Source organism: Poromitra crassiceps (assembly GCF_964638095.1).
Source record: "Poromitra crassiceps genome assembly, chromosome: 2".
NCBI lineage: Eukaryota > Metazoa > Chordata > Actinopteri > Beryciformes > Melamphaidae > Poromitra > Poromitra crassiceps.
This window is the reverse complement of record NC_139624.1, coordinates 87,076,223-87,103,006: the sequence shown is the minus strand read 5'-3', so window position 1 is coordinate 87,103,006 and position 26,784 is coordinate 87,076,223. Positions and strand designations below refer to the sequence as shown.

The 26,784-nt window shown below is 42.6% G+C and overlaps 1 protein-coding gene across 1 annotated transcript in view; it reads left to right on the top strand.

Moving 5' to 3' along the window:
- Window positions 1-26,784, top strand: part of plxdc2b (plexin domain containing 2b) — a gene marked incomplete at its 5' end in the record, with an annotated part of 167,527 nt that overhangs the window by 121,428 nt on the left and 19,315 nt on the right. The window contains 6 exons of the mRNA XM_083658283.1: window positions 5,462-5,580; window positions 9,180-9,279; window positions 14,662-14,757; window positions 15,275-15,356; window positions 20,339-20,399; window positions 22,232-22,385. Of these exons, the coding sequence (XP_083514409.1) occupies window positions 5,462-5,580; window positions 9,180-9,279; window positions 14,662-14,757; window positions 15,275-15,356; window positions 20,339-20,399; window positions 22,232-22,385 (612 nt within the window). The remainder of the gene's footprint in view (window positions 1-5,461; window positions 5,581-9,179; window positions 9,280-14,661; window positions 14,758-15,274; window positions 15,357-20,338; window positions 20,400-22,231; window positions 22,386-26,784) is intronic.

Below are 26,784 nucleotides of genomic sequence, written 5' to 3'. Positions count from 1 at the left end.
ATTCCTCTAAATATGGCTAAAAGTCCAAAAAAACGTCAAATTTTCTCCCTTCATTACAGCACCCCCTACTTAAAAGTAGTTCCAGTGCGGCTGCCTCCTGTGTGTGTGTGTGTGTGTGTGTGTGTGTGTGTGTGTGTGTGTGTGTGTGTGTGTGTGTGTGTGTGTGTGTGTGTGTGTGTGTGTGTGTGTGTGTGTGTGTGTGTGTGTGTGTGTGTGTGTGTGTGTGTGTGTGTGTGTGTGTGTGTGTGTGTGTGTGTGTGTGTGTGTGTGTGTGTGTGACATCACTTCCGGGACAGCCGGGACACAAAATTGAAACAAACAAACAAACATTGCCAAATGTATAGATAACTGATAAATGCAGAACCAATACACTCTTTCTCTCCTCACACTAAATTGATGTTCTTATTCACTCTCCTTGATGAAAACCCGCTCCATAACCTACCTCTCCTGTGATGTGTGCTAATCTATCACACCATTCACCGCTGTCTCATCCCTCTGCAGCACAGTGACTGGCCAACTGTGTGACCTTCTGCAGTGTGGAGCTCATCAGACTTTGCCCATACTGGCAGCCGATCGATGCTAGGCCAGCCTACTCCGTGCCACACTGTCCATCAGTCAAGGGAACTGCCAGTGCAGTATTAAGTACTGTATGGTCTGATGTGAAAATCAGCGCAGACTAAAACATTACATAAAGTACAGATATTGAACAATCCCATGGGCGTTTGTTCTGAATGTGCAAATAGGATTGTAGGAGTTGTGTGAAGATTTACAGCTATGGTGTGAAGATTCAATTTGATTCAAGTTCAATTTTCATAATAATGACTTACCTCCTTTTGTTAATTAGAAAGTACTAAATAAAGAATAGACATGACTGGTCGAAAAATATTCTCTATGCTGTTAACCTTCACAAGGTTTAAAAGCCCATGATTATTATAGAATAAAGTGTCTCACACCTGACCCGACTCACCTCAATTTGACTCTTGACACTCATGGCACCATGGCAACAGCACCATGGCCACTTAAAGGGCTCCATAATGTCTAAAGAACATTGCTGGGACATTGATTTATTGATGATTTGGCTAGAGAGACATTTCTGATTTTATTAATAGATTAATTTAGCATTAGCATCTAAACAAACACTGCTGAAAGTCCTGTCTTGACCACACACAAAAAAGACTTGTCCCTATAGTGGGCTGGTGGGAAAGAGCTGGATTTGTTTTTGTTTTCATATACTTCATACAGTATGTAAGCCATTCAGGGGAATTAGAAACAAGGCCAGTGTGTGCTGTATGCACTCCTCCTCACCCACTCTGTATTTTTAGCCAGGAAGTCCCAGATAGCACGGCAGCCTCCCCTCGTGAACGCAATGCATTTCAAATAGGCACAGGACTTAAATTAGGCCTAACGTACAGTGCTGACTGACTAAGCACGCAGCACTGTGAAGTAGTAGCCATTTAGCAATCTGTCCCCTCTTTTTGCTCTTCCCTTCCTTCCTTCCCTCCTAACTCTCTTCCAATGCATTATTACACCAACCCTTCTCTTTTACTTTTGACTCTCCATCCAAACAGACTAGAGTAAATAGAGTGGCTGCGTATTTGCTGTCCTTCACACGACAGTTGCAAAGCGCCTTTATTGGCCACTCTATTTTGATAATGAAGTAATCTGGCAAGATTAGCGTAACTGTAGCCTGCGCACAGACTAGTTATATTTGTGCCATCTCCCCTGATAGACCAGGTCCTGACTGCCATGGCTCTAATCGTCCTCTCACCTGGGCCAGTGCCAGCAGCCCTCTGCCTGCCACATGGGAATTATTATGGGCTTTCCTGTGGTAGTGGTCTCTGAGCAGCTCTCTGAGCAGTCGGTAAAGCAGCTAAATCTTGTCTTTACTTTGGATGGAGAGGCGCTCCGGCTGTGTGACGGAAAAATTGATTAGTTGTGTTAACAAACCTTTAATTCTCTGGTGACTCGCTGGGAGAAAGAAAGGCTTTCACGTCGATAGGCTCTCCAAAATCCACAAAAATAGCTTGAATGTGAGGCCCGATGTCTGGGAGGTAAAGCTGCCATGTGAGCTGCCATGTGAGTCTGGTTCTGAGCTGGCACATCCCCAAATTTTGCTAAGACTACACGTAATGACTCTGTGTGGTCATGTTGATAAGACTACATGTAATGACTCTGTGTGGTCATGTTGATAAGACTACACGTAATGACTCTGTGTGGTCATGTTGATAAGACTACATGTAATGACTCTGTGTGATCATGTTGATAAGACTACATGTAATGACTCTGTGTGGTCATGTTGATAAGACTACATGTAATGACTCTGTGTGGTCATGTTGATAAGACTACATGTAATGAGTCTGTGTGGTCATGTTGATAAGACTACATGTAATGACTCTGTGTGGTCATGTTGATAAGACTACATGTAATGACTCTATGTGGTCATCTTGATAAGACTACATGTAATGACTCTGTGTGGTCATGTTGATAAGACTACATGTAATGACTCTGTGTGGTCATGTTGATAAGACTACATGTAATGACTCTGTGTGGTCATGTTGATAAGACTACATGTAATGACTCTGTGTGGTCATGTTGATAAGACTACATGTAATGACTCTATGTGGTCATCTTGATAAGACTACACCTAATGACTCTGTGTGGTCATGTTGATAAGACTACATGTAATGACTCTGTGTGGTCATGTTGATAAGACTACATGTAATGACTCTATGTGGTCATGTTGATAAGACTACATGTAATGACTCTGTGTGGTCATGTTGATAAGACTACATGTAATGACTCTATGTGGTCATGTTGATAAGACTACATGTAATGACTCTGTGTGGTCATGTTGATAAGACTACATGTAATGACTCTGTGTGGTCATGTTGATAAGACTACACGTAATGACTCTGTGTGGTCATGTTGATAAGACTACATGTAATGACTCTGTGTGGTCATGTTGATAAGACTACATGTAATGACTCTGTGTGGTCATGTTGATAAGACTACATGTAATGACTCTGTGTGGTCATGTTGATAAGACTACATGTAATGACTCTGTGTGGTCATGTTGATAAGACTACACGTAATGACTCTGTGTGGTCATGTTGATAAGACTACACGTAATGACTCTGTGTGGTCATGTTGATAAGACTACATGTAATGACTCTGTGTGGTCATGTTGATAAGACTACACGTAATGACTGTGTGTGGTCATGTTGATAAGACTACATGTAATGACTCTGTGTGGTCATGTTGATAAGACTACACGTAATGACTCTGTGTGGTCATGTTGATAAGACTACACGTAATGACTCTGTGTGGTCATGTTGATAAGACTACATGTAATGACTCTGTGTGGTCATGTTGATAAGACTACATGTAATGACTCTGTGTGCTCATGTTGATAAGACTACACGTAATGACTCTGTGTGGTCATGTTGATAAGACTACATGTAATGACTCTGTGTGGTCATGTTGATAAGACTACACGTAATGACTCTGTGTGGTCATGTTGATAAGACTACATGTAATGAGTCTGTGTGGTCATGTTGATAAGACTACACGTAATGACTCTGTGTGGTCATGTTGATAAGACTACATGTAATGACTCTGTGTGGTCATGTTGATAAGACTACATGTAATGACTCTGTGTGATCATGTTGATAAGACTACATGTAATGACTCTGTGTGGTCATGTTGATAAGACTACATGTAATGACTCTGTGTGGTCATGTTGATAAGACTACATGTAATGACTCTGTGTGGTCATGTTGATAAGACTACATGTAATGACTCTGTGTGGTCATGTTGATAAGACTACATGTAATGACTCTATGTGGTCATGTTGATAAGACTACATGTAATGACTCTGTGTGGTCATGTTGATAAGACTACATGTAATGACTCTGTGTGGTCATCTTGATAAGACTACATGTAATGACTCTGTGTGGTCATGTTGATAAGACTACATGTAATGACTGTGTGGTCATGTTGATAAGACTACATGTAATGACTCTGTGTGGTCATCTTGATAAGACTACATGTAATGACTCTGTGTGGTCATGTTGATAAGACTACATGTAATGACTCTGTGTGGTCATCTTGATAAGACTACATGTAATGACTCTGTGTGGTCATGTTGATAAGACTACATGTAATGACTGTGTGGTCATGTTGATAAGACTACATGTAATGACTCTGTGTGGTCATGTTGATAAGACTACATGTAATGACTCTGTGTGGTCATCTTGATAAGACTACATGTAATGACTCTGTGTGGTCATGTTGATAAGACTACACGTAATGACTCTGTGTGGTCATGTTGATAAGACTACATGTAATGACTCTGTGTGGTCATGTTGATAAGACTACATGTAATGACTCTGTGTGATCATGTTGATAAGACTACACGTAATGACTCTGTGTGGTCATGTTGATAAGACTACATGTAATGACTCTGTGTGGTCATGTTGATAAGACTACATGTAATGACTCTGTGTGGTCATGTTGATAAGACTACATGTAATGACTCTGTGTGGTCATGTTGATAAGACTACATGTAATGACTCTGTGTGGTCATGTTGATAAGACTACATGTAATGACTCTGTGTGGTCATGTTGATAAGACTACATGTAATGACTCTGTGTGGTCATGTTGATAAGACTACACGTAATGACTCTGTGTGGTCATGTTGATAAGACTACATGTAATGACTCTATGTGGTCATGTTGATAAGACTACATGTAATGACTCTGTGTGGTCATGTTGATAAGACTACACGTAATGACTCTGTGTGGTCATGTTGATAAGACTACACGTAATGACTCTGTGTGCTCATGTTGGATTCCTATTAATCATGTGTGTGGGTTCTTGTGGTTTAAGGATAATAGCGGTATTCTTTTCAGTTTGTGCCAGTCGTCCTCCTTTACATTATTCCACAGTCAGCATAGATGAGGGATTGTATTCCTCCCTTCAGAAGAAACCATTTGCTCCCATTTATTTTGTACAGTACAAAAAACAACTTCCACAGACGTGAAAATCGCTCAAGCTGAATAATCCACCACAGTAAATATGAAGCCTAGATTTGTTTTTGTCGAAATTTCAGTTTTATTGCAATTTAATTGCGCCCGAGTGTTTTCTATCAGCGCACACACTGCATCACGCTCTTCCTCCTGTCAGTCACCTGACAGTGACCCACAGAAAGAAATGGAAGTCTTTGCCAGGAGATCATCTCTGGAAAACATGTTGCCTTATTAACTTTATAGACGCATCCACGTCTTCTTACAGTATTTGGAACGTCTTTGTTAGCCGTCACTTAGCAGTTAATTTTAAACTAGCTTTGGCACTGTCAAGTTTTGAAAAATAAGTAAGTGTTAAATCGAATTAATAAAAATTAATAGAAACTAATAGAAACTGCGGTGTGTGTGTGTGTGTGTGTGATTGTGGTTCCTGTAGGTACTGCCCTGGTCGTGCAGTGGGACCACGTGCACCTGCAGGACAACTACCACCTGGGCAGCTTCACCTTCCAGGCCACACTGCACGACGATGGCCGCATCATCTTCGCATACAAAGAGGTCAGAGCTCATTCACTCATTCAGTTTTCTTTATCTTCTATACAAAGTTGGGACACACCTGCTTGAATGTACTTTTCGATCTAAAGGCTAATGTTTGAAATTTGTTTCTTCGACAAAAATAAATAGTGAAGTTGATGCCTGCATGAATTTCTTTCCAAAGCCTTTTCCTTTCCATCAAGGCAAAGGGAGGCTACCGTGTGTGCGTGTGCGTGTGCGTGTGCGTGTGTGCGTGTGCGTGTGCACGTGTGTGTGTGTGTGTGTGTGTGCGTGTGTGTGTGTGTGTGCGTCTTTGTGTGTAGTGGCGGCCCAAGCCTTTATGGCGCCCGAAGCAGTATTTGATTTGGGGGCCCCACCACCTCGGTGCTGCCATTAATTGACTATTGTCAAAGCTTCATCATTCGTACCTGTAAATCTAACACACGAGTTGTTTTGCCATATCGCCCAGACACCCATCTGTATTGGAAACATACCTCTATCTTTCTGTTTTTTCATGTTCTCTTTTCATTGTTGTGACACCAGCTCTGACAGAAGCAGTGCGAATTGATTAAAACACTAGTATTAACTATAGTCTGTACAACACAATATTGTGTTTTTGTATGATTAATATTGACATATAATATAATATATCAAGAAAAACCAGGTGCTCTTGGGGGCCCTAAGCAGGTGGGGGCGCTAAGTAAGTTGCTTAGTTTGCTTATTCCTAGGACCGGCCCTGTGTGTGTGTGTGGTAGTGGGAACTGCTAGGTGTTTATATGTCTGTCTGTCTGTCTGCCTGTCTGTCTGTCCGTATGTCAGATTTTCAAAACTGTGAAAGATGCAGTCACGGACCTTTACAAGTGTGTAGTTAAGATGAGGACGAGTTTGAAGATGGGTGTGGTCCGAGCCCTTCCCCCTTCCCCCCAGCCCTTGGCCCCCCACTTTACGCCCCTGGCCCACATTCTTTTTAAGTTGCGGGCTGGTGTGATCCCATTGCAAGATGGTCTCTAATATTATTCTATTTGTGTTATTTCAGTTATGATGTCTTTACTATTATTCATAACACTTGATGAAGGTCTAACTGATCGAAACGTTTGTTCATCCAAAAATAAAAAATATTTCTCCAGAGAAGGGAGACGGTGTGCGGGACTTTTCTGTTTTGCTGTATATCTTCATCCGACGCACCTGTCACACACTTGGGTGTGCAGAGACTGTATCCACTATTATTCTAAAATGTGAACATTTGTAAAAAAAACTAGAGACCAATACCAAAACAATACTAGCCACACGCTGTCACGGCTGGTAATAAAGGCTGGTAGTGTATGCTTCCTCGTTTCCTTCCATCAATATATTTTACATTACATTACATTACGTCATTTGGCAGACGCTTTTATCCAAAGCGACTTACAATATCACATTTTTGTCAGCAATAGAGCAATCAACTATGCAACACAGTCTATGACAACTACAACTTCTGAAGGAACAGTGGTACAAGTTTAGTCTAGGTTAGTATTTTTTCTTTTTTTTTTTTTTTAAGAGAGAAAGAAGTTAGTTCAAGAAGGGCCCAGATGGAGCCTGAAAAGGTGTGTCTTTAGTCTTTTCCGAAAGATCGGCAGTGATTCGGCCGTCCTGAACGAAGGTGGAAGCTCGTTCCACCATTGAGGTCCCAGGGACGAGAAGAGTCGCGAACAGGATGAGCGACTTTTGAGCCCCCGTAGTGGAGGAGGGGCGAGGCATCCTGCACTCACTTGCGTCATTTCTAACTTGCTGCCCCTCTCTACTTTATTGTTATTTATTTATTTATATTTCTAACTTGCTGCCCCTCCCTCCTTTATTAGTATTTATGTATTTATATTTCTAACTTGTTGCCCCTCCCTCCTTTATTAGTATTTATGTATTTATATTTCTAACTTGTTGCCCCTCCCTCCTTTATTAGTATTTATGTATTTATATTTCTAACTTGTTGCCCCTCCCTCCTTTATTATTATTTATTAATTTGTATTTCTAACTTGCTGTCCCTCCCTCCTTTATTATTATTTATTTATTTATATTTCTAATTTGCTGTCCCTCTCTCCTTTATTATTATTTATTTATTTATATTTCTAATTTGCTGTCCCTCTCTCCTTTCCACTTAATCGTTCTTTCTCCCAAACTCCTCTTGCTGTCTTTCTAAATGTCTCAGTCACTTCTGACACTTAGTGCAGTCTTTTGCCCCTGTCCTTCACTGGAGTCGAGAATGTAAAGCTGTGTGTTCGTGAGCCTCTGTTTTCACTCTGGGCATTTCAATGTGACGCCACCCTGACTGACAAAATAATGAGTTCCACGATGGCCGCTGCCTAAGAAAATATGACTTAATGTCCTCATACTGTTACCATATGCTTGATTTGGTTGTAGCAATATGTGAAATGATGGCAGGTTTTGGATCACTGCAACATCTGTGCATATGATAGAGATTACTGTACAGTATGTGTGTTAGATGTCATGATGATATAACAATTTCAAAAAAGCATGGAAAAACAAACTAAATGGAATAGACGAAAAGGAGCCATCTATAGGGAATAATTTGGGGCAGAGATTATTCCAAGAGTGTAAAATTGCAATCACCGAATCGTCATGTATCGTAATGGTCCTAATTTACAGCCCAGGTTCTTTTATGTCTGAATGCCCTTTGATAATTTTCCTGTGTTATTAGAAGAGCTGGTTCAAAAGCTTTCGGAAAAATATTTCATGACACTCTCTGTTATTGTTCTTGTGGGGGGGGGGACTAACCATTATGTGTAATTGGAGTCATTACATGAACCTGGCTGGCTGCAAGCCTTGTTATGTAGAGTTGAGCTGATCCAACATCTTCAGCCCAATCACTGCATGCTTCTCTGTAGCTTCAGTCTTCTCTCTCCTCTCCTACAAATATAAACAACCAGTACATCAACTTCAAAGCTGCTTTACACTAACCTGGATGGTCTATGAATGCCAGCCTAGGGCTTCTCAGTATCTCCACAAGCTACTTTGGTTTGGTATGTGTAGGGACAAAATGATTACTGGTTTATCAAAAACCATGACAATTCCTGACGGTTTATTATTACCATTTCAATTTTTAATGATTAAATCTGTGTTTGATTAGCGCGCTCTGAAAAACACGGTAAATACTGTCTATCATCAACCAAAGTTAGCAATAGTCCCCCAGATGCAGGTGCACAGCTAGTGTCTGGGTCTGAGTTTTCAATATAAAACTTGTTGAAATGATTTCAGTGAGTGTACCTGTATTTTGGGGTCTGAGTTTTCAATATAAAACTATTTTGAAACTTTTTTAACATTTTCAACACATTTTAACTAATACTACAACTGTGATAATTTTGATCACTCTAATCATGATCATGTGAAATTATCATACCGTTTCATCTCTAGTGTACCCTACAGTATATGTGTGTATCTGTGTCTCCTTGTGTGTGTGACCCAACAGCAGCACCCATCTAAATTGCTCACTCAGTACACCGTAGATAGCGACATTCTGATTGAGGTTGCAACCCTAACCCTTAACCCGCTCCTATGGGAATAGTAATACTGTTCTCCTCCAAACACACCGGTCTGGCCCTGGTAATTGATTTTCCCTGCTTCTATTTCAGATCCCTGTTGAAGTGTCACAGATCAGCTCCGTCAATCACCCAGTCAAGGTGGGCCTGTCTGATGCCTTTGTGGTGGTCCATCGGATCCAACAGATACCCAGTGAGTCTCAAACACACCATTTTGTATTTTATGGCGGGCTTTTTGAGTCACCCAAATCGCTCTGATTGTTTGTATCATAGTCTTGTTTACTTTCTTTTCCATTCTTGCTCCAGATTCCCCCTTCCCCCCATTGTCTATCCAATTGTACTTGGCCAGAGAATTGTAGGCTAGCTCTAGCACATGTTTCCTCTGATACATGTACAGTCACCAGCCGCTTCTTTTCACCTGACAGCAAGGAGTTTCATCGGCAGGACGTAGGGCATTGGTTCCCAACCTTAGGGTCACGACCCTAAGTGGGGTCACCTGGAATTCAAATAGGGTCACCTGAAATTTCTTTAAAAAAAGAAGAAAAAAAACTTGGGTGACACCTATGGCGATGAGTGGTAATTGCAGGTGACATCCAAACTGTTGCATTATGTGACATTACTAATGTCACACATCACATTACTAATGTCACATAATGTCACTATATACTGCAAAGGCTTCCATCAATGGACCATAGCCTCAATCAACATTGTGAGTGACTCTTAATTATTATTTTTTATTTAGATGAAAATCTTTGAGATTATAACTTTAAATCAGGATTCTGAGAATAAAGTCAGAGTTTTGAGATTAAAGTCGGAATTCTCCGATTAAAGTCAGAATTCTGCGCGGAAAAAGAAGCATACTATGTGACATCACTGATGATGTCACTGATGACATTATCGATGGTGTCCCGCAATTTGAATGTCGCGGGTCCCTAGATTTTTGCGACGTCAAAATAGGGTCACGAGCCACAAAAGGTTGGGAACCCCTGATGTAGGGCGTGGGAGGATCATGCTATTCCCCCCAGTTCCCCTCCCCCCTGAACAGGCACCCGGACCGACCAGAGGAGGGTGCTAGTGCAGCGACCAGGACATATACCATTAATCAGCAGGGAATCTACCGATGCACTACCCGGGCTCGATGCACCCCATTCTTTATCTTTATGTCTCGTAACCAGAGATCCAGGGTTCAGCCTTGTCTGTTTTTCTTCAGTTCCAGCTGTCGCCACCTCTTCTCTGGCACAACTCTGTTCCCCCTCTCACAGTGGTGGGTAACTGTTGGCACAGCTCCAGATCTGCCTCTGTTCCCCCTCTCACAGTGGTGGGTAACTGTGGGCACAGCTCCAGATCTGCCTCTGTTCCCCCTCTCACAGTGGTGGGTAACTGTTGGCACAGCTCCAGATCTTCCTCTGTTCCCCCTCTCACAGTGGTGGGTAACTGTGGGCACAGCTCCAGATCTTCCTCTGTTCCCCCTCTCACAGTGGTGGGTAACTGTGGGCACAGCTCCAGATCTGTCTCTGTTCCCCCTCTCACAGTGGTGGGTAACTGTGGGCACAGCTCCAGATCTGCCTCTGTTCCCCCTCTCACAGTGGTGAGTAACTGTGGGCACAGCTCCAGATCTGCCTCTGTTCCCCCTCTCACAGTGGTGGGTAACTGTGGGCACAGCTCCAGATCTTCCTCTGTTCCCCCTCTCACAGTGGTGGGTAACTGTGGGCACAGCTCCAGATCTGCCTCTGTTCCCCCTCTCACAGTGGCGGGTAACTATGGGCACAGCTCCAGATCTGTCTCTGTTCCCCCTCTCACAGTGGTGGGTAACTGTGGGCACAGCTCCAGATCTGCCTCTGTTCCCCCTCTCACAGTGGTGGGTAACTGTGGGCACAGCTCCAGATCTGCCTCTTCCTTTTGCTTTTGAATTCCTCCAATTTAGGCCTATTAAAGTTAAAATAACCGCAAGCAAAGGGGCAAAGCTTCAAGCCTTTTCATCCACAGTCAGACTCTCTCTCTCCGGGGCTCTTTATTTAAAGTCTGCCAGAATAATGAGTTGTCAAACATACTTTATTCAGTGATTTAATATGTGTTGATTGCTTGTGTTAAACTTGGATAGCATCTACTTGTCACACTTAATATCATTATAGCTGTTATTCAGCATCAGAAGTGCTTTTTTCCCCTCCTTCACTTGGTGTCTTTATGTTGAGTGGGATGGGGGAAGTGATGCTTATGATGAAATATGTGGTGAGAATGATATTTGTAGGTTTGGTTTTAGAGTAATATGACCCACCAAATCACCGGCTCCCTTGAGGGGCAGGAGCTTATGAATTGGACGTTGTTTTCTCATTTGTCTGAAAACTTTTTGTGCAGAGTCTTTCTCCAGAAGACTGCAGTTGGCATTTAGAGTTCTGCCTCTGAATCTGTGAACTCTTATTCTTTATAAATCAAGCTGTCTGATGCCTCTGACTCAGCGTGACAAAACCAATTAGTGTTTTCCGTGCATAGACAATGTGATATTTGCAAAGTGTATATTCATGTCCATGTCTGGACGGAAAGGCCAGTATTTGCATCTTGCATCTGTCATTCGACAGGGCTTGAAATGCCCCATGAGCAATATGACATAGCTTCTGTCTAGAAAGAAAATGGCTATAATCAGAGCTCCTTATATTGATTAGTGCAGAAATGGTATTCAATGGAATTCAATCCTTTACCTATTACCCTCTACCTTTTTGACTTTTTAATTTCAGTTTTGTTCTCTTTGGCGACACCTAAGGCAATGAGTGGTAATTGCAGGTGACTTCAAAACAGTGTTGCATTATGTGACATTAGTCAGTTTGTTTGGCCATATACAGTAGTAACCATCCGCAATGCTAGCAGAGACCGAAAAAAGTAGTTTGTTATCCTACTTCACACAAGAGTTGTTGGGAACCTACATGGTAGTTGAAGAGCGAGTCTATTGAGTTAGCTCCGCCTCCGCCTACTCTGGCGTGTCTCCACAGAGACATTTATTTACATGAAAATCTTTGAGATGATCACTTTAAGATTCAGGAAATGACAAAGAGGCCTCTGGTCTACTGTAACTTTGAGAAAGAGGATGAATCAGCAGTTTTTGTGGAGAACTAGAACGCTACGGTAGTTCACTCCTCAATCAGTGCCTCTGATCCTACAACCAGCAGGTAAGCTGATGGCTGCTGCTGCTGCAGTATCGATTACTGTGACCTTGAGTTTCACTCCTAGTCTTGTGCTCGGCATACAGAAATCTGGGGTGTGAAACACTCCTGCTCTCAGGGGGATGTTTTTTGTGTGTGTAGAGAAAGCTAATTATTGCAGGTGTTTGGTATTGCTAAATAGGCCTTGCCTTGAGCTATTTCAGATCTCATTTTGACGAGGATCATATTGATAAAGAAGGATGTTTTGACAAATTTGTATATTACCATGTCATATATATCAAACCAGTTCAGGTTTAATATGATCTGATTATTGGCGTGCTAATAGGCTCTGGTGTTCAGAAGGCATGTCAACTCAATAAAGTGTCTCGGCAGGAAAATTACCGCACACCAGCCGGAGCACACAGCAAGAAAGGGGCATTTTTAACCCACTTTAGCTTCATCTAGGATTAAAAGCTCAAATAAAACATTTTATGCTATCTCCAGGCAAATCAGGCCCACTGCCCAGCCAGTAAAAGGAGATGCACAGAGAAGATTTGTGGGTGTTCTGGGGCCAGGGCACCTACCGGTAATTAGAAGTTCAGGTGGTAATGCACTTCCTATGTGACGACCCAGGATTTAATATCCTTTCGTAAGGCCAGCTTATCCATTATCAGTCACAGTGCATTATTCTTCAAATGAGTTTCCCCCCTCTTTAGTGTGGCTGATTGAGTGCAGTGTGACATTTTCTGTACCATTTAGTATAGCAGTAATGGCAGCCATGGAGCACTGCTTAATGAGAAGGCAATGAGAGCCTGTCTGGGTTTTTGTCCCTCAACCAGATTTGGGCTGCAGTATTTTGTCACCATTGATTTTTTTACCTCGAGGTCTTGACATCACATGTCCATTGATTTCCATCCAGAAGAGACTGTCTGCTTTTGTGATATTCATACCTCATCAAATAAAGTCTGTCAGCACCACTATTTCTCCTTGATATCCTTTCTGCTTTGAGAATGATGATTGTGTGCATTACGGCCCCTGAATGTGCCTTTAAGTTGATCATGGGCTAATTGACCATCTTGTGCATAATTGATGACACACTTTTGTAAATCCCCCTTTGTTGCATAGTATTGGTGGAGGGGAGGTGCTAAACCCTCATTAGGGCTTGTTATTGGTGGAGAGGAGGTGCTAAATCCTCATTAGGGCTTGTTTATGTTGCGGCTGAGACAGAGCTATAATTGCTGTGACTTGCAGCTTCCTTCCACCTCCAGACTAGGCCAGTCTGGCTGTAGTGTAGAGCCTCCCCACATAGCAACAGCCCTGGGCTGGGTGGCTGTCTGACCCTCCTCTGGCCCCTGCACCATGTCATTAAGCACTAGATAATCCCATTGCTAGAGGCAAGAGGAAGCCAGACACCAGGGAAGGAGAGGAGGGAAAGGAAGGGCAATCATATTCTCAGGTTGCTCCTAGCTGGCTCCCATGTGTTGCTTTGATCAATTGTCCTGTGTCTAATCCAACCAAGCAGGTCAGCAGGCAAGAAACACCATGTCATCACGAGCACAACACTATAGGAAGGATTAACAATTAGATCCCACCAAAACTCATCCAAGCAAGCAAAATACTGGTCACTTTGAAACGGCATCTGCTAATGGAAACGTAAGATGAATGGGACTCACAAGCAGTCATGTCATTGCTTGCTGTATGTTACACAGTCATGGTCCAGTGTATTGAATTTCAATTTTCTAGCTCATTGATCCTAGTTTTATAGGAAATGTTAATGTCATGTATTGAGCAAGCTCATATGATGCACATTGCAGTGGAGTGCATCCCAGTGATCTATTCTATAGATTTCTCACTTCATACAGAAAGTCAAATAGAAATCCCATTAACAGTTTAACTCTACCAACATTATGAATTATGAACTATTAGCAGAGGTATTATACACAGGGAGCCTTTTTGACTTTAGATTAAAGGATTTACAACATCGACCCCTTTTTCATTTCCACTGCAGCCATGCCAAGGGAAGATGCATGGCCAGCAAAAGCAAGCAGCCCATTTTACAGTACAGCGGGTTAGAAATGCAGGCCAGAACGCAATGAGAGTCAATGGTGTATCTAATCAATCGCTCCATCTCACCATAGGCTGATGACTTGCTGCTACAGATGAGTGGGGAAGGCAGCCTTTCAATTCAACAGGGTTTGATTGATATCAGCTCCAGGGGGAAATTGCTTGCGCCCCTTTGCCACGGCGCAGGCTGACACCGGGGCACAAAGACACAGAGAAATAAAGTGCTGCGTTAGCATCCCACATGGCCTGATTTTGCTTAACTCTCTTCCCTCTTTCTTCGGGGACCATTTGTCCTAGTTCTTATCTCTCCATGGAATATTTGTGATGCTTTATTCTCTCTCTCTCTCTCTCTCCCTCTCTCTCTTCTCATAATTTAGATGTGAGGCGGAGAACAATCTATGAGTACCACCGTGTGGAGCTGACTAAGACAAAAATCACCAATTCTACGGCAGTGGAGATGATGCCTTTACCTAGTAAGGAGAATGCATTGTAATAGCTTATAATGTATTGTAACAGTCATAATACTGTGGTAAACAGTAAGCCTTTGTTCACTGTGCAACACGTTTTAGTATTCCTTATTATTATTTGGATGAAATACTGTTTGATCTGAACAAAGCTTTGCCTGACATTGAGTATTGAGTGTGTAAACACCGGCTGTGATCTGACCATGTGATCTGTGATCTGACCTGTGATCTGTGATCTGACCATGTGATCTGTGATCTGACCTGTGATCTGTGATCTGACCATGTGATCTGTGATCTGACCTGTGATCTGTGATCTGACCATGTGATCTGTGATCTGACCTGTGATCTGTGATCTGACCATGTGATCTGTGATCTGACCTGTGATCTGTGATCTGACCTGTGATCTGTGATCTGACCATGTGATCTGTGATCTGACCTGTGATCTGTGATCTGTGATCTGACCATGTGATCTGTGATCTGACCTGTGATCTGTGATCTGACCTGTGCTGACTGTTCTTCCCTCCAGCCTGTCTGCAGTTCACCAGCTGTAGCGCTTGCATCGCCTCACAGATCAACTTCAACTGTAGCTGGTGCCATCGACTCAACAGGTTGGACTTCCCTTCCCCTCACTCTTCTTCTAACAGTCCTACCTTTAACGCCTCCCTCCCACACCTCCCCTCCTTCTCCCTTCCATGTTACTGTCAACTCTAAGTGGGAGAAGTATTGGGTTGACACCTGGTTCTTGTAATGGAGCATGGAGCCCCGTCTTTGGACCAGTCTTGTCCCATTGTCAGAGGGGGGGCGTGAATCACATAACTTGGCCGAGAGTCACAATTTTAATAGATCCTTTTCACGGGGGCCATTTTGTGTCGAAAAGGCAGGGTAAACACAGGTGCAAGCAATACACTAATGACGGTTTCCAACTTCCATGAGTCTTATGCCTCCCCCAGACCTGACGAGAATTTGATTTGAAAGATTACCCCCTCCCGACTATCTCGGGGGTGCTCCCGATTTGAGCCTCGTCGGGACCGATAATCTACCTAAATTATCCTGTAGTGTGTGGGGTTCAAAGACTGCTGTTGACTTGTGAATTGGGCATATCAAACATGTTTGATATTTACAACTCAACATAGACACTGAATATAGTTTCTGCGAGATCCTAAGTCCCAAGTGACAATCTTCAACGTAATCGTCAAGTGTGTGGGATTGCGTCTGAACGGTAGAGATTGTGTGTGTGTTCCAAGATTGAAATGTAAAAAAATCGGTTATCTCTGTCGTGAGGTGTGTGGACCCTCAAGATTTGTATAATCCTCAAGGATTTGAAAATCTTTAGGTGTGGGGGAGACATAAGTTGGAAACCCTCATTAGGGTTTTGCTTGCACCTGTGTTTACCCTGCCTTTTCAACACAAAAAGCCCCCCGTGAAAAGGGTATATTGTTTGAGACTTGACTTGATGCGTAAAGAGAATAGAGACTTTACTTGACTTGGGTTCTGATCACTTGGGAATTGACTTTGACTTGTACTCTGATGACTTGAAGAGGTTTCAAAAATCTGTAAGTATGTTTGTGTAAATTACTTAACCTAGATTGAAAGTTATGAGATTCATCTGAACTCCTGATGCTCTTACCAAGTTTTTTATCTTTTATATTAAAACAATATTGCATTGAAAAGTCTGAGATATTCGGTTTTCTTTAAGATATGAAATTGATACTGGACTCTTTGTTCTGACTCTGTGTTCTACATAGACTTGAAACTTGACATTAATGACATGAACTTGACTTAGGCTTGACTTGGTAATCTACATTTAGACTGACTTGGGACTGGAGCAAAGTTGACTTGGTCTCACCTCGCCTGTTCTCAGCATCTCTCTTGATCTCTTCCCCTCTCTGTCTGATTTCTCATCTCTCTCAGTCTTTTTCCCTCTGTCTGATTTCTCATCTCTCTTGATCTCTTTCCCTCTCTGTCTGATTTCTCATCTCTCTTGATCTCTTCCCCTCTCTGTCTGATTTCTCATCTCTCTTGATCTCTTCCCCTCTGTGTCTGTCTGATTTCTCATCTCTCTTGATCTCTTTCCCTCTCTGTCTGATTTCTCATCTCTCTTGATCTCTTCCCCTCTCTGTCTGATTTCTCATCTCTCTTGATCTCTTCCCCTCTCTGTCTGTCTGATTTCTCATCTCTCTTGATCTATTTCCCTCTCTGTCTGATTTCTCATCTCTCTTGATCTCTTCCCCTCTCTGTCTGTCTGATTTCTCATCTCTCTTGATCTCTTCCCCTCTGTGTCTGTCTGATTTCTCATCTCTCTCGATCTCTTTCCCTCTGTGTCTGTCTGATTTCTCATCTCTCTTGATCTCTTTCCCTCTCTCTGTCTGATTTATCATGGTTTGCCAAGATAACTCCTAAACAGCAGAGGGGAATAAGTGCTACCGTTTCTGCTCGGCAGCAGCTGAGTAATCCTGACATTCATTCAGCTCACACCTACTATTCTGTCTCCAGCACCCGCCTGTCCCTTTGATCTCCCTTGCCTCCCTGTACCTCAAACTAAAGTCAATATTTGAGCTGCTCCAGAATGTTATTGTCCCTGCCCAGTATTTCCTGACAGATGAAATGTGAACTGCGGTAGGTTTGTGTATTTTTATTTTTTCCCCTCACATTTTGGATGGAAAAGTTTGAGCTAAGAAGGGGGGAGAAATAAATTATGAAGAGATAATAGAGGCGTCTTGTCATCGATTTAAGTTGAGGTCGTCCAAGATACGTCGATGGATGCAGACTGTAGGCTACTGATCAATTTCTCTCCCCAATATGCTGAAAATATATTTTTGTAGGTTGTTGTCATTGTTCACCACCATCCATCCATTTGTATGCCTCTGCATTTTGAATGCTTTATGCATCAATTATTAATCAGCCACTCTTTTACTTTGGACTCACCATTTATTCTGTGAGTAATGACGGCAGATTTGAGAAATGTGCCGTACACGCACTACACCCATTGTGATTTTGAAGGTTAGATAGAGTTGCATATTAGCCTTTCCCTCTCCTCTGCATCTTTGACAGAGACAAACACACTGTTTTCCTCTCAGCAATTTATGGATGCTGTGGAGAGATACAGCATGCCTGGATAGCAGCGATCTAATTAAGATGCATTTTAATTAGATAGCTAACCGTGTTCATATCTGACTCTGTCCTTTGTATCCTTCAACCGCTTCCTTTGAAAGAGGCAGGGATGCTTTAACACCATAATTAAAAAGCAAGGCGGCCTCGTTGGCTCCGGGGTTAATGAAAGATGCTGACATTTTGAGAGGGCGACCATAATGAACTTCTCTCATGGTGATGCACAGAGAAGGTGAGTGCTTGGTGTTTCATCACCATGCTAGTTTTCAAGCTAAATCAGTTTGCTGTGGTTGATGGTGTACGCAAGCGGTGCTGGGATGTGTTAATAAAACGTGACAGGCGTCCCTATAGACCAGCAGCAAATGCTGGGATTTGTTTATCCAGAACACACATCTGTTGTGCATCATAAATGCAGCTTGTAGAAAATTAATGACTGTCAAATCACAGATCAAAGCAGAAGAATATTGAGTTTTAATAAGTCTTCTTCTCATTAATGTTGCATATTTTTTAAGTGTGTGCTGTGTGTTAGGAAATAGTGTGATCACAAGGCTCACTCACTATCCTTAGATTAGGGTGACCTGCCATGACTCCGCCATTTCTTAACTGAGTTGTTATCAGATTTTTTGGTGCCAAACTGAGTCAAACATTGTCAAGAGCGATTGTATCGCTGCCATGAGTTGTACAGGACATTGGTGAGAAACAGCAGCTCTGGGAATGAAACTCAATAAGGAAATATATCCAATCTGCTGTGAATGGAGACAACCTGAACAGAAATAGTCTCCCTCATGGGCTCATTTCTATTCAAATGAAGCACCTCAGCCCAGTTCTAATTAAGAACATTGTGGATCAGTATGTTAGGGAGGGCAACTGGCTGCACATTGAGCAGACACAAAACAAGAGCTTCTCATAGGGACAGTAGACCATGCAGACCTGCTCAGAGTTCTCCCTCTCTGGGGAAAAGTGGGGGATTAACCAGAGGAATCTGTCTCGCCTGATTGAACAGATGAGGCTGGATTTCTTTTACAGGAGCAAAACATGGGATGGGACGATTAGAGAGGTAGAAAAATGAAAATGGACTCCTCCACATAAAGCCATTACCATAACAATATGTTCACTATAGAGAAATGGGGCCTGCTGGGGATGCGTAAGAGACTCCAGGGACACATTGTCCTAGCAGCACAAAGCGCAGATTCCATTGTTGGCATTTCTGCAGTATGAGACAGACAGTCATAGGTTGAAGATTGTCTTGATCTGTATACAGCAGATTTACTATGCGTTTACCACCTAATTTGCAGACCAGCAGACTAATCCGTCCGACTTCAATGTATTTGAAAGCACAAGCGGAGGAGGAGAGTGGGGGGGGGGCAGCACTGCAACACATACAAACTTGTCTTCCCAGACAGGATATTTGCCCATTTAGAGAGCAGAGGAGAGCGAGACAGACTGATGGGTGGTTGGGTTCACCAGCGGGTGAGTTGCGATTGTGATCCATTATTAACAGGATGGAGGATGAGTAGTTGCCCCCTCCTTGCGAGTACAGGCCGGCTTTCTGAGGTTATGAGAAAGTCTTTGGACATGATGGAGAGTCCACCCAGCCAGCCCCCTGCCCCCCCCCCCCCCCACCCTCCAGCCCACCCTAGCTGCCCCCCCACACTCCAGCCCACCCTAGCTGCCCCACACTCCAGCCCACCCTAGCTGCCTACCCCCCACACTCCAGCCCACCCTAGCTGCCTCCCCCCCACACTCCAGCCCACCCTAGCTGCCTCCCCCCCACACTCCAGCCCACCCTAGCTGCCACCCACCCATCACATTCCCGTCTGACCCAGCGGCTCGACCCATTGAACTTCCCTATCACAAATCCCACACAGTCAAACTGTACAAAGCTTTGGGGGGAGGTGGGAGGGGCTTAGACCTTGGTAAGTCTGCACAGATTCAAAACAGAAAACTTTTTGAGCTATTAATCAACCTGCAGCGTATAAAAGGACAAATCATGCCTGTCACTCCTATGACCCCATGGCCCCAAGTAGGGATGGGATGATCTACTTGTCTCATGATACAAACGATTTGATACACAATATGGGTTTCACAATTCGATACAACTAATACAATGTAACAAATAAAAGTTCAATGACAACAAAGTCTGACTGTGCAGAATGATGTTGACTTCTGAGCCACAAATCTTTGTAGCGGTGGCACTGGCTTGCTAGAATGTAGACAACAATTTATAAATGTCATTACAGATTCCAAATACTCTAATTTTGATGTAGAGCGAGCTTGTGAAATTGTGGCGGTCAAGCCGGCTCTTTTGCAATTACTATAGCAGAATAAAATGAAGCTGATATCACCATTCATTTTTCTGTCACACGATACGTATTGTCGCATTTTTGCATTGCGATATTGAATTTCGATAAATGGTCCCATCTCTAGTTATCGGTGCAGATTTGGCCTGTGCGTGACTGACCATGTCTCCCTGTGTCCTCAGATGTTCCAGTGGCTTCGACCGCCATCGGCAGGACTGGGTGGATAACAGCTGCCCAGATGAGGTGAGCCTGATCAAGATAGACGGCCTAATGATGTGACATCCAGCCGTGAGTTGGAAAACTGCTGACACCACTGTCTCTTACCTGAGAATTCTGGAATGTGTGTGTGTGTGTGTGTGTGTGTGTGTGTGTGTGTGTGTGTGTTTGGTGTATACTGGCCATTATATGTAACTGCCAGGATGAAGAATGCCCTATTCTGCAGTATGCAGGGAGAGCCCTCTTATATCTTCTGTCTATATACACACAGACACACACACACACACACACACACACACACACACACACACACACGTTTGTACAGCTATCTTTGAGGACGTTCCACATAATGCATTCCCTCACCCTAACCTTATCCATCACAACTAAATGCCTAACCCTAATCTAAACCCAATTCTAACCAAAATGTCGTCACTTCCCTAACCTGACACTGCCAGATGGTTTGTTACAAAGAACCATCTGAGACGTTGTCTTTGGAAACTGTTTTTGGAAAAGGGCAGGCGCAAATCCAAAAATACTTGGCAGGTGATTGGATGAACCATCTGTCTATCACCGTCTATCACGGGCTCGCTTCTCGCAGTCGTCACACCTAAATTCCGCCCATAGCTGATTCTGGACGCTGATTGGTCCGGCCCGCTGCTGGAGTTAAACCAATAGCTCAGAGCCAAGATGGATTCCTCACGTGGTGTCGATCTTGCGAATCCAGCTCCCTCGCAAGATTATCACTTCCGCGGTCTAAAACTCAAATTGGTTCTCACTAAAATAGCAGTACAAGAACACACACATACATACAAGGGCAAATACCTGGTTTCACAAGTGGGGGGGACACAATAGAATGTGGAGCGCCAACCCTCTAGGGGGGTCCGGGGGCATGCCCCCCCGTAAGATTTTTTTTTACATTTTAAAGTAAAATGCATCAATTTGGTGCACTCTGAGGGGAAGATTAAGAGGCTAGATCTATGAAGAACTACACACACCACTAAATACATGCCTTTTAGACACCACCTCCTCCAACTCATCAGAGCTCTGATATGAAAGCAGGTGACATGAACAAGGCATAGAACAATACTGATGTGAAAGCCAGAGCCATATTGAAATCACGTTGGTTGTATTATTATTATTATCATTATTATTATTATTAGTGTGCTTTATTTTAAATTCAACCATGTTCACTGCTTACCATGTTCACTTCCTCTCTTCACCTAACCATTTATACAGCAGCAGGGACATGCAGAGAATGTTAGATGATGTTTAGAGGGGCAGGGGCTGGCAAAAAAGTTTTAACGTTTTTAGCCAGATTTAGAGGAATATCTCATTTTAAATTAACATTTGGATGATACTTGTCACAGAAAAATAACTCCACAAACTGAATAATATTAGTACAAAAGTTAAATTTGCTGTTACAATACTGTGAGTGCTGCCTTCAGGGACGGCTTGGAAAGGGGATTTTCCATACAGAGCGCCATTATAAATGCATTCAGGGTCTGAAGAGGGCACTTTTTACAGACGAGGAAATCCATGGCAATCTTTTGGAGTAGCCTATAGCTTATAATTAGCAACTCAATTAACATTCTCAGCCATAATATGATGGCTGGTCAAACAGTAGCGTATTGAGCATGATTTTTTCAGTTTACCCACAATTTTTTCTGTTTAAAAAGTGGGGGGGACAGAATCAAGGTTTTGAAAAGTGGGGGGGACATGTCCCCCCTGTCCCCAGTGGAAGATTCGCCCCTGCATACATACACACACACACACACCCCCACACCCACACTCAATCACATTATTTAGTCTCTGAAAAGACTGCGTACATGCATAACATGCAGATTTTTCACCCCCGACAGACAAAGGACAAAACCTGTGACATCATCAACACCACACACCTCGATCCCCTCACCACCACGGTTGTCGCCAAGACGGCGTCCAGGAAAGGAGAGCCCACCACCGGCCGGGACGCACCCTCCACCTCCCACCCCCCCACCAGCGTCCCCACTGAAGGTATGGTGCACGGCGGAGCGAGGCTGCGCCGCACGTTATGCAGGGAGCCCAGAGCGATACTTTGAAGTATTGATGGATGCTCCACTCTGACAGCCAGTTAAATGAAGTGCATTTGCCGGAACCGCTCGTTATTGGGATTGATGTGTACCTCTTTTACAACATGCCCAAGATGCGGCGTTCCTCTTTTTGAGGTTTGCATGAATATCTAGAAAGCTTTCCTCTTCCGCCACAAAAATTCACTCCAGATGGCAGGCGGTGAAGCAAGGCACAGCAGCTGTGTTTGTACCAACTTATAAACAATGCAGATTGAATTGGGACAAATCGCCTCAGTCTTACAGTAAATTGATGCATGCCCACACAAACTTGTGTTCATCTCGTTCAGCTCTGCCGGCTTGCCCTCAATCTTTTATTCTAATCTTTTTTTTACGCAGATTTCCTTTTTCAGCACACAAGTTGCACAAGTATTCTTAGTGTTCTTCTTAACCTTCAATTTTTTCATAGTCAATTTTAGGATATTAACTTTCAGAACTACAAAGCCAATTTTCTTTCTTGAAAAATGAATCTCTAATAGGAAATTAGATTGAGCGCTGGCTGTTGTCAGGATAATGAGAAGTGACTTCACAATCATTTTGGAGTTCAGTGAAATTGGCTAGATTTAAACCAGATATTGAGGCTTACTCTGAGGACTGTTCCTCACTATTACCTGCATTCTCTTTCTCTTAATAGCTCATTTGACATTTGAAGGCTTATTTTCTGGTGGGGTCCCAAAGCTGTGGCTGTTTGGAGAACAGAAGTATCTTCTGTGGTCAACACAATGAAATTAGATTGTGGTTTTAGTGTATACAGATGATCAGAAAGAAAGCTTTCATAAATATTGCTCAATATTTACATATTTTCACAAAGGCAATATAGTGAAGAAACATAGCGGTACTTTTTCATCTGAATCTGATTATATTCCTCCCCTGTGTAAGGCAAGGATTTAACTACACCTCACTGTGTAAGGCAAGGATTTAACTACACCTCAGTGTAAGGCATGGCTTTAACTACACCTCAGTAATCTGATTATATTCCTCCCCTGTGTAAGGCAAGGATTTAACTACACCTCAGTAATCTGATTATATTCCTCCCCTGTGTAAGGCAAGGATTTAACTACACCTCAGTAATCTGATTATATTCCTCCCCTGTGTAAGGCAAGGATTTAACTACACCTCAGTAATCTGATTATATTCCTCCCCTGTGTAAGGCAAGGATTTAACTACAGCTCAGTAATCTGATTATATTCCTCCCCTGTGTAACGTAAGGATTTAACTACAGCTCAGTAATCTGATTATATTCCTTCCCTCTGTAACGTAAGGATTTAACTACAGCTCAGTAATCTGATTATATTCCTCCCCTGTGTAACGTAAGGATTTAACTACACCTCAGTAATCTGATTATATTCCTCCCCTGTGTAACGTAAGGATTTAACTACAGCTCAGTAATCTGATTATATTCCTCCCCTGTGTAAGGCAAGGATTTAACTACACCTCAGTAATCTGATTATATTCCTCTCCTGTGTAAAGCAAGGATTTAACTACACCTCAGTAATCTGATTATATTCCTCCCCTGTGTAACGTAAGGATTCAACTACACCTCAGTAATCTGATTATATTCCTCCCCTGTGTAAGGCAAAGATTTAACTACCGGTACACCTCAGTAATCTGATTATATTCCTCCCCTGTGTAAGGCAAGGATTTAACTACGCCTCAGTAATCTGATTATATTCCTCTCCTGTGTAAGGCAAGGCTTGTGAGAGTAAAAGTATTGACTGATTACTTATTAATTGGTTGTTGATCATTATCGACTCTGTTCCATAATGATCTATGGCTCTCTTCTAAGATGTATTTTGTGGACTCTGCTTTCCATCTGCAGAGCATTCCTGTAGGGAGATAACATGTATTTTGTCTTGTGACCAGACCAAGGTTGTATTGTCTCTTATGAAAGATCAAGGTAGCAAGTGGAATTGTACTGGAACTTCTATGAGCTAATGGAATTTACTCTCACAGGATGTAACTACACCTCAGTAATCTGATTATATTCCTCCCCTGTGTAAGGCAAAGATTTAACTACACCTCAGTAATCTGATTATATTCCTCCCCTGTGTAAGGCAAGGATTTAACTACAACTCAGTAATCTGATTATATTCCTCCCCTGTGTAAAGCAAGGATTTAACTACACCTCAGTAATCTGATGATATTCCTCCCCTGTCTAAGGCAAGGATTTAACTACACCTCAGTAATCTGATTATATTCCTCCCCTGTGTAAGGCAAGGATTTAACTACGCCTCAGTAATCTGATTATATTCCTCTCCTGTCTAAGGCAACAATTTAACTATGCCTCAGTAATCTGATTGTATCCCTCCCCTGTGTAAGGCAAGGATTTAACTATACCTCAGTAATCTGATTATATTCCTCCCCTGTGTAAGGCAAGGATTTAACTACACCTCAGTAATCTGATTATATTCCTCCCCTGTGTAAGGCAAGGCTTTAAGTACACCTCAATAATCTGATTATATTCCTCCCCTGCCCTGTGTAAGGCAACGATTTAACTACACCTCAGTCAAAAGTCAAAAGTCTTGGATTTGGATTGGCTTTCTAAAAGTTTTGATGTCATGTGGTATGCTATTTATGAATATTCAATTATAAATATACTTTGCTTAGAATTTTGTTAAAAGACCCATTTTTTAACATACATACATGTATGTTTGCATGTATTTATGTACATGTATATCACACCCTTCTCTTCTCAGTGCCATTGCCTTTTGTAGGAAAATTGGCATAACGTAAAGCAGATATTCAAAATGTTTCAAATAATTTCACATATTCAAAGACAAAGATAGTGAAAATACTACTTGGTCATTGTTTAAATTATGTTAAACTAGAAGTGCACTCAGAGAGAGCAGACCTCCGCCAAGGCCAATAATCCAGTGTGCTATCATGCAAATTTTGTGAATCGGATCGGAACCCTGACCCTGTCAGAATTTTGAGATTAAAGTCAGAAGAATTCTCAGATTAAAGTCAGAATTCTGAGGGGGAAAAGAAGCATATACTGTTACATGTGACATCACTGACGCGGCTGAGTTTCTCAACAAAGAAGCTTCTTAAGAGTTAAGAAGCTTCTTCAGGAGTTAAGAAGGCTCCAAAGAAGTGTCTCCCAAACTCCTTCTTAACAGAAGAGAAGAAAAGAAAAAAAAGAAGGCTCTTAACTCATTGAGTGCCAGCCACTTTTGGAAAACGGATGCTCCCAGTGCCAGCCCTTTCAGAGCGTTTTCAGTGATCTCTCGAGGCCCACAGAATATTGTGTGATATTACTATGTAAACACCGAACACGCCCAAAGAACGATGAGACTATCTTGTATCATCAGCAAAAAAAAGTTCATTGATATCATTTTCCGTTCTTTAGTTATCAGCCGGAGAAGATAGGTTGATTTCAGCAAAAACAGACGTTTCAAATTAGAAGCTGAGATAATGAGCCTTTTGTGAAATGAAACATTTCAAGCACATCACTGACTCTGAAGCTAATATTTTCTGATGTAGTGACACCTCAAAAATAATTTCCTTCAATAAAAGAGCGAAAACAAAGGAATTTTGATGGCAAAATAATATTTTTTAGCTGCAACCAGCAGCGCTGGCCTTCTTGCTGGTCTTGATTTACTGCTGGTGGGCATCAGATATTCTAGCTTGTGTTTTGCCAATCTGTCCATCGAGCCTGCTGTCTGGGTCGGTACGTGTTGTATGGTGCCCTGCGTGCCCCACCCCCCTCAACTGCAAACTCCTCCGTGGGAGTGTCTCTGGTGGCTCTCTGCTGCACGTTTGCTCTGCACGTTTCAAAGTGCGCTACACCCAGCTCTATTTTCACATCGTTCCGCCGTTTTTGTTCGCCGGCTCCCAGCGCTTCCAGCTGAGAATTATTTAGCTTTTCAGAAAGACGCTGGTGTCGTGCTCCTTTTCTGGCAACTAATCATGTGGATGGGCTATCGCAGCGGAGACGGAGGGGCTCAATTGTGGCAGCAGATTGGCTGCTGTTCACAGGCACAGCTAACGTTACAGCATTTCCGTTTCCCCACACGGCTTCTTCTACTCTTTTTTCTCATCTTTCTCTAATCCGGAGAGCACTGTCGCCACCTAATGGGTCCGTAAAATAGCTTCTACACCTTCAAAATCCCCCATACTTTTAGAGGAGATGCATCAGGCTTTGATCCACGTCCCACCGTCAAAAAACGCAATTGACGTCTTTAGACGTCATTGGCACTCTACGTTACTATTTGAATTGACGTCTTTAGATGTCATTGGCACTCAATGAGTTAATACACATTGACTGCCAGCCGTTTTTTTCTTGCTGTAGGTAGCTTCTGCCAAGC